Raw genomic sequence first — 8801 nt, 5'->3', positions numbered from 1 at the left:
GTCAAGACTCCCAGTACAGGCTAAGTGGAGAGCTAACATGATACAGTCAAGACTCCCAGTACAGGCTAAGTGGAGAGCTAACATGATACAGTCAAGACTCCCAGTACAGCTAAGTGGGAGCTAACATGATACAGTCAAGACTCCCAGTACAGGCTAAGTGGAGAGCTAAGGCATGATAACAGTCAAGACTCCCAGTACAGGCTAAGTGGAGAGCTAACATGATACAGTCCAGACTCCCAGTACAGGCTAAGTGGAGAGCTAACATGATACAGTCCAGACTCCCAGTACAGGCTAAGTGGAGAGCTAACATGATACAGTCAAGACTCCCAGTACAGGCTAAGTGGAGAGCTAACATGATACAGTCAAGACTCCCAGTACAGGCTAAGTGGGGAGCTAACATGATACAGTCCAGACTCCCAGTACAGGCTAAGTGGAGAGCTAACATGATACAGTCAAGACTCCCAGTACAGGCTAAGTGGAGAGCTAACATGATACAGTCCAGACTCCCAGTACAGGCTAAGTGGAGAGCTAACATGATACAGTCAAGACTCCCAGTACAGGCTAAGTGGGAGCTAACATGATACAGTACAGGACTCCCAGTACAGGCTGGAGAGCTAACATGATACAGTCCAGACTCCCAGTACAGGCTAAGTGGAGAGCTAACATGATACAGTCAAGACTCCCAGTACAGGCTAAGTGGAGAGCTAACATGATACAGTCCAGACTCCCAGTACAGGCTAAGTGGAGAGCTAACATGATTTTTTTACAGGCTTATAACATTTTAGACTTTAAGCTAACATGATAATAAAAGTCATGATACAGTTAAAAAGAACTTATTTACAAGGCTAAGTGAGCTAACATGATACAGTCAAGACTCCCAGTACAGGCCAAACCCGGATGCCAGGCTAAGTGAGCTAACATGATACAGTCCTCCCAGTACAGGCTAAGTGGGACTCCATGATAATCACAGTACAGGCCGATTTGTGTTATAACATTTTAATTTAGCCTTAATAAAAGTCAGTTAAAAAGAACAAATTCTTATTTACAAGGATGACCTACTGCCAAACCCGGATGCCGGGTTGTGTGCGCCCAGACTCCCAATCACGGCCGGTTGTGATACACACCTGACCAGTTGTATCACCTGACTATCCTCATTCCTTCCAGTTGTACACCTGACTAGGTATCCCTCATTCCTTCCAGTTGTACACCTGACTAGGTATCCCTCATTCCTTCCAGTTGTACACCTGACTAGGTATCCCTCATTCCCTTTCGTCCATGAGACACATTTGACAGAAGTACTACCGAAAGTAACAAACATTCTAGTACCGAGACGTTTTTCAGGTTCTAGTATCGAAAAAGTACAGAAGTTTTTGTATACCGAGCAACACAACCCCTCCACCTCTCTCCATTACTCTTCAATACCCCTCCATCCCCCACACCCTCCACCTCCACTCCTCCTTCACCCCCTCCTCCTCTCCATCCCCACCCCCTCCTCCTCCTCTCCACCTCCACTCCTCCTCCACCCCCTCCTCCTCCCCTCCATCCCCCACACCTCATGCCCCTCCTCCATTACCACCCCCTTTTCTCCTCCACCCTTCCATCCCCCCCCTCCTCTCCACCTCCACCCTCCTCCTCTCCACCTCCCCTCCATCCCCCACACCCCTCCACCTCATGCCCCCTCCTCCATTACCACCATCCTTTCTCCTCCACCCTTCCATCCCCACCCCCAGCACCTCCACCCCCCTCCTCCTCCTCTTCCCCTCCGGCTGCTTCAGGTCTAATTAGTAGGAGACTATAAACAGAATGTAGAATGTCAATGTGTTCCATTTCAGACTGTTCCTAAGGAATGTGAGTGACAGGGATGTGGAACTAACGGCACTACTGGAAACACAACTACTATGATCAGTGTTGGGCTCAAACCCATTTACATTACAGATAGTATTTACAACTACTATGATCAGTGTTGGGCTCAAACCCATTTACATTACAGATAGTATTTACAACTACTATGATCAGTGTTGGGCTCAAACCCATTTACATTACAGATAGTAATACAACTACTATGATCAGTGTTGGGCTCAAACCCATTTACATTACAGCTAGTAACACAACTACTATGATCAGTGTTGGGCTCAAACCCATTTACATTACAGATAGTAACACAACTTCAGATTCCAAATGATCCTCATAGAAAACTATTGGAATGGATGTGTTCCTCCTGAGTGAACTGACATTTAAAAGGGATTGACCCCAACCCTGACTTTAATATGACCCCAACCCTGACTTTAATATGACCCCAACCCTGACTTTAATATGACCCCACTAACAACGGTCTGTCAATACATTCAGCTTCCAACAATATGTTCAATATGGACTACATTCACAGTCTATAACGGACATCTCTCCTGAGAACATGCTCAATATGGACTACATTCACAGTCTATAACGGACATCTCTCCTGAGAACATGCTCAATATGGACTACATTCACAGTCTATAACGGACATCTCTCCTGAGAACATGTTCAATCATCCTGTCAGTCAGTCAGGACCATCTCTACCCCAGCACCAGTACCTCTCTGTGTACTGTCAGTCAGTCAGGACCATCTCTACCCCAGCACCAGTACCTCTCTGTGTACTGTCAGTCAGTCAGGACCATCTCTACCCCAGCACCCGTACCTCTCTGTGTACTGTCAGTCAGTCAGGACCATCTCTACCCCAGCACCAGTACCTCTCTGTGTACTGTCAGTCAGTCAGGACCATCTCTACCCCAGCACCGGTACCTCTCTGTGTACTGTCAGTCAGAACCATCTCTACCCCAGCAACCGTACCTCTCTGTGTACTGTCAGTCAGGACCATCTCTACCCCAGCACCAGTACCTCTCTGTGTACTTTGGTCCGGCCCTTGATCTCAGCTACGATCATTCCCACGATGCCTCCCTTGAAAATGGCGGCGAGGGAGAAGAACTTCTTGTTGGATGTGATGTCATTATACCATGAGTCTGGGTACCTGTTGGGGGACAGGTGAGGCTCAGAGGTTAGATTCCTGCTGGGGCCACTCATATGGAAAATGCATGTCTAAGTCACTTGGGATAAAAGCGAATCGCTAAATGGCTTATAGGCCTAATATTCCTTAAGGTAGGAACAGGTGGTAAATAGAATGAGTCGACTTCAGCTGTTTTAAGGTGACAGGTGAGGACAGGTGAGAACAGGTGATGTAGACTTCAGCTGTTTTAAGGTGACAGGTGAGAACAGGTGATGTAGACTTCAGCTGTTTTAAGGTGACAGGTGAGAACAGGTGATGTAGACTTCAGCTGTTTTAAGGTGACAGGTGAGAACAGGTGATGTAGACTTCAGCTGTTTTAAGGTGACAGGTGAGGACAGGTGAGAACAGGTGATGTAGACTTCAGCTGTTTTAAGGTGACAGGTGATGTAGACTTCAGCTGTATTAAGGTGACAGGGGACAGGTGAGGACAGGTGACAGAGGACAGGTGCCCTGGGTTGTGTTCAGTGGGGCTCAACAAAGCAAAGCATTTTGAAACAGAAGGTGAAAATCTGTTCTTATTAGACAAGTTAAAGTACCACTACAGTTTCACTCAGCAATCTCTCTCTCTCTAGTGAACACGATACGATCCTGTGTTGCTATTGGCTGCGTGGCGCAGTACTCACTCGATGGGGAACCAATCACCGCACAGCAGCTTGACGCTGCCTATGTCATCGTGGCAGAGGAGGCGGAGCTGGACTTCGCTGAGCGCAGTGGGGGACACCACGTCGGTCATTCACACCTAGAAAACGACCAATGCCAGGATAGAGATACAGTTATTAACTCCTACAACCCACCAATCACAGATCACACACACCAATCACACTGATCAATCTTCTAGAACATTCACATTATATATTTATACACAACTTTTAAAATGGTTAGTCAGCTGGTTAATGAATTGCCAGGTGAATTGTCCTTGGTCCTTTTAAAATGGTTAGTCAGCTGGTTAATGAATTGCCAGGTGAATTGTCCTTGGTCCTTTTAAAATGGTTAGTCAGCTGGTTAATGAATTGCCAGGTGAATTGTCCTTGGTCCCTTTAAAATGGTTAGTCAGCTGATTAATGAATTGCCAGGTCAACTGTCCTTGGTCCCTTTAAAATGGTTAGTCAGCTGATTAATGAATTGCCAGGTGAACTGTCCTTGGTCCCTTTAAAATGGTTAGTCAGCTGATTAATGAATTGCCAGGTCAACTGTCCTTGGTCCTTTTAAAATAGTTAGTCAGCTGATTAATGAATTGCCAGGTCAACTGTCCTTGGTCCTTTTAAAATAGTTAGTCAGCTGATTAATGAATTGCCAGGTCAACTGTCCTTGGTCCTTTTAAAATAGTTAGTCAGCTGATTAATGAATTGCCAGGTCAACTGTCCTTGGTCCTTTTAAAATAGTTAGTCAGCTGATTAATGAATTGCCAGGTCAACTGTCCTTGGTCCTTTTAAAATAGTTAGTCAGCTGATTATTTTTTTTAGTTTAGTTGAGTTTAGTTTATTTTTACAGGGACAGTGCACATTAATCAACGTTTCAGTAAAAGTGCCGGTTTTAGCCAGCCGGCTAATTTTCAACCGCAGTCCCTGGGCAGGTTATTAAAAACAATTACAATATAGACAATAGCACCATAGAACAAGCAAGACATAACAACATAGAACAAGCAAGACATAGCAACATAGTTCATAAATTAACACCATTTAGGAACATGTTTGAGAATTCTAATCAAAAAGAGATGGTAAAACATTTAAGCAGAAAAGTCAACCTTAAATCAGAAATATCCCTCCACCAAAAATAAAACAACTGTACAGAATTGCCAGGTGAATTGTCCTTGGTCAGTCAGCTGGTTAACGAATTGCCAGGTGAATTGTCCTTGGTCAGTCAGCTGGTTAATTGTCCTTGGTCAATTGCCAGGTGAATTGTCCTTGGTCAGTCAGCTGGTTAACTTGGTCAGTCAATTGCCAGGTGAATTGTCCTTGGTCAGTCAGCTGGTTAACGAATTGCCAGGTGAATTGTCCTTGGTCAGTCAGCTGGTTAACGAATTGCCAGGTGAATTGTCCTTGGTCAGTCAGCTGGTTAACTTGGAATTGCCAGGTGAATTGTCCTTGGTCAGTCAGCTGGTTAACGAATTGCCAGGTGAATTGTCCTTGGTCAGTCAGCTGGTTAACGAATTGCCAGGTGAATTGTCCTTGGTCAGTCAGCTGGTTAACGAATTGCCAGGTGAATTGTCCTTGGTCAGTCAGCTGGTTAACAGGTGAATGGTGCCAGCTGGTGAATTGTCCTTGGTCAGTCAGCTGGTTAACGAATTGCCAGGTGAATTGTCCTTGGTCAGTCAGCTGGTTAACAGTGAATTGCCAGGTGAATTGTCCTTGGTCAGTCAGCTGGTTAACGAATTGCCAGGTGAATTGTCCTTGGTCAGTCAGCTGGTTAAGGTGAATTGTCCTTGGTCAATTGCCAGGTGAATTGTCCTTGGTCAGTCAGCTGGTTAGCGAATTGCCAGGTGAATTGTCCTTGGTCAGTCAGCTGGTTAACGAATTGCCAGGTGAATTGTCCTTGGTCAGTCAGCTGGTTAACGAATTGCCAGGTGAATTGTCCTTGGTCAGTCAGCTGGTTAACGAATTGCCAGGTGAATTGTCCTTGGTCAGTCAGCTGGTTAACGAATTGCCAGGTGAATTGTCCTTGGTCAGTCAGCTGGTTAAGTGCCGAATTGCCAGGTGAATTGTCCTTGGTCAGTCAGCTGGTTAACGAATTGCCAGGTGAATTGTCCTTGGTCAGTCAGCTGGTTAACGAATTGCCAGGTGAATTGTCCTTGGTCAGTCAGCTGGTTAACGAATTGCCAGGTGAATTGTCCTTGGTCAGTCAGCTGGTTAACGAATTGCCAGGTGAATTGTCCTTGGTCAGTCAGCTGGTTAAGCTGGTTAATTGCCAGGTGAATTGTCCTTGGTCAGTCAGCTGGTTAACGAATTGCCAGGTGAATTGTCCTTGGTCAGTCAGCTGGTTAACGTCAGTCACTGCCAGGTGAATTGTCCTTGGTCAGTCAGCTGGTTAACGAATTGCCAGGTGAATTGTCCTTGGTCAGTCAGCTGGTTAAGTCAGCTGGAATTGCCAGGTGAATTGTCCTTGGTCAGTCAGCTGGTTAACGAATTGCCAGGTGAATTGTCCTTGGTCAGTCAGCTGGTTAACTTGGTCAGTCAGCTTGCCAGGTGAATTGTCCTTGGTCAGTCAGCTGGTTAACGAGTCAGCTGGTTTGCCAGGTGAATTGTCCTTGGTCAGTCAGCTGGTTAACGAATTGCCAGGTGAATTGTCCTTGGTCAGTCAGCTGGTTAACGAATTGTCCTTGGTTGCCAGGTGAATTGTCCTTGGTCAGTCAGCTGGTTAACGAATTGCCAGGCCAGGTGAATTGTCCTTGGTCAGTCAGCTGGTTAGCAATTGCCAGGTGAATTGTCCTTGGTCAGTCAGCTGGTTAACGAATTGCCAGGTGAATTGTCCTTGGTCAGTCAGCTGGTTAACGAATTGCCAGGTGAATTGTCCTTGGTCAGTCAGCTGGTTAACGAATTGCCAGGTGAATTGTCCTTGGTCAGTCAGCTGGTTAACGAATTGCCAGGTGAATTGTCCTTGGTCAGTCAGCTGGTTAACGAATTGTCAGGTGAACTGTCCTTGGTCCTGGATATGAGTGTTCATCCATTCATCCCAAATGGCACCCTAATACCTTTTATAATTCACTACTTTGACCTGTGCTCTATGGGCCTGGTCAACAGTAGTGCACTATAAAGGGAATAGGGTGCCATTTGGGAGGCACAGATGGATGGAGAGGGACAGGGAATGATAGCTAGACAGGCAAACAAACTTCTGAAACCTCTCTACTCTGCCCCTGGTGGCAGTAGCAACTGTCGTCGGTGAGGACAAAAACAGAGCTTTAAAGTTAAATGCCAAAACAACCTAATCAGCAGCCCTAGTAAGGTGCTATGTTATCAAGCTAGCTAACACTGCTAGCAAACTGACATCTCTGTTGTTTGGTTGACATTCCACAGTAAATTCAGCTAAACAAGATGCATTATTAGCCAATTCCTTCCCCCTTTAGCTAGCGTTAGATAGGTAGACTTGACTGGTTGTCAAAACAAGAGAGTTAGCTAACCTAGCTAGTTAGCTAGCTGTCTAGTTCTGATGGGGTTCGCTAGCTGACGTAGCGACCTACTTAGCTACGATTCCAGGCAAAATAAGTAAAGGAAATATTAGTATAACTGGACAACACTTCGCGAACTATGTCAGCTCAAAAGTGAATAGAGGATAATGGCTACAATTAGCTGGGTAGCCAGCTGACCTTACCTTGTTTATGCGCTCGAACAAGAGGAAAGTGTGGGGTGAAATCCCTTGGGTGTCGTTTAAAGTGTTTTCTACAGTGGAAACACCATGATAAAACCCAAATTTGCTCTCTATTCAGAAAACCACTGACACTGGTCTCCCACCAATACATTAGCTGGCTAGTCAGCTTTTGCTAATTTGACAACTAGCCGAGTTGGCTTCTTCCTGTGCATGTCACATTCCGGAAGTCATTCAACTTTGTGTGCGGAAATGTAGTTTCTCTGGGATATGGTTTTGTAGTTTAATTTCCCCAAAATGATTGTAACAAACATACTATACATTCAGACATAGGCAGTATTTCTGTTACATGTATTTTAAATACGTATTTAATTACTCTTGAGTATGTTTTTTTTACACTGTCCCGAACTACAATGTATTTTTGTAACAAGATACATACAGACCTTTAATGTATATTTACAAAATAATTTTCTATATAAAAAAGTTATATATATATATTTTTTTTTTATTATTATTTTTATAGCGGTTCACAATTTTGTCACCCCTTTCACACTGCAATGGTATCAGAAGTCTGATCTATGTGTCTGCTAAATGACAACAATGTAAATTAACACTGGGTATTATTCTAATGAGCTCCGCACCCAAAACAAGGCCAATAATAATACCCAGTGTATTTTGCAATTGATCATTTTTACTTTTACATTTTGGTCAGTGCATTTAACCAAGGTATAATAACAACCACATATCACAGTCATAGCAACTAAACTGTTTTTATACCATTACTGAGAATGCTGTTGGAGTGAAGTATCAGGACTTCCGCCGAAGTCGGTCCCTCTCCTTGTGCGGGCGGTGTTCGCGGTCTACCGGCTGGTTTACGCCGGGTTATATTTACACCGTGCTTTGTGACATCCTGAACTTTGTACCTTGTTATTGTTGTACTTGGTGCTGCCTCACCTGTTCTGAGGGCATTTGTTTTTGTGACGCGGTTGCATTCTGTTCACATACTGCCTCATTAAAGTGCCTTGTCCACTCATCTCTGATCTCCTGCGCCTGACTTTCCAACACACCTGCTACACCCACCACCTTGACATGACCGCGTACTGGCAAATGTATTTAGAATTTTGAAAAGTTTGAAAATACAAAATACTTGTATTTTATCGAGATACAATACTTTGCAAAAGTATTTTGTATTTTATGTTTGATACTTTGGTTTTAGAATATCTTGTACTTGTAACAAGAGAGATTTGTGTGCATATTTTTCCAGTATTACAGCCCTGGGAGGACAATAACATCAGGCCAGTATTACAGCCCTGTGTGGACAATAACATCAGGCCAGTATTACAGTCCTGGGAGGACAATAACATCAGGCCAGTATTACAGTCCTGTGTAGACAATAACATCAGGCCAGTATTACATTCCTGTGTAGACAATAACATCAGGCCAGTATTACAGTCCTGTG

General features: G+C 44.4%; 1 protein-coding gene across 1 annotated transcript; it reads right to left on the bottom strand.

Annotated features, from left to right (window-relative positions):
- Positions 1-2848: 2848 nt before the first annotated feature.
- Positions 2849-7548, bottom strand: LOC135569871 (N-alpha-acetyltransferase 60-like). The gene is made up of 3 exons (XM_065016079.1): positions 7349-7548; positions 3667-3782; positions 2849-3007 (listed from the first exon to the last, which is right to left on the bottom strand). The coding sequence occupies exons 2-3, from the start codon at positions 3774-3776 to the stop codon at positions 2860-2862; spliced, it is 258 nt and encodes an 85-aa protein (XP_064872151.1). The 5' UTR covers positions 3777-3782; positions 7349-7548; the 3' UTR covers positions 2849-2859.
- Between the last annotated feature and the right edge of the window lie 1253 nt (positions 7549-8801).

Source organism: Oncorhynchus nerka, unplaced genomic scaffold (genome assembly GCF_034236695.1).
Source record: "Oncorhynchus nerka isolate Pitt River unplaced genomic scaffold, Oner_Uvic_2.0 unplaced_scaffold_1156, whole genome shotgun sequence".
Lineage (NCBI taxonomy): Eukaryota > Metazoa > Chordata > Actinopteri > Salmoniformes > Salmonidae > Oncorhynchus > Oncorhynchus nerka.
The sequence above is the reverse complement of the archived record's forward strand: the minus strand, read 5'-3'. Positions and strand labels throughout refer to the sequence as shown.

Bases quoted from the DNA above. Each gene is read 5' to 3' on its own strand.
- LOC135569871 (XM_065016079.1), bottom strand. From the start codon at position 3,776: ATGACCGACGTGGTGTCCCCCACTGCGCTCAGCGAAGTCCAGCTCCGC. The intron at 3,008-3,666 runs GTGAGTACTGCG...GTCCCCCAACAG, and splicing joins GGTGATTGGTTCCCCATCGA to GTACCCAGACTCATGGTATA.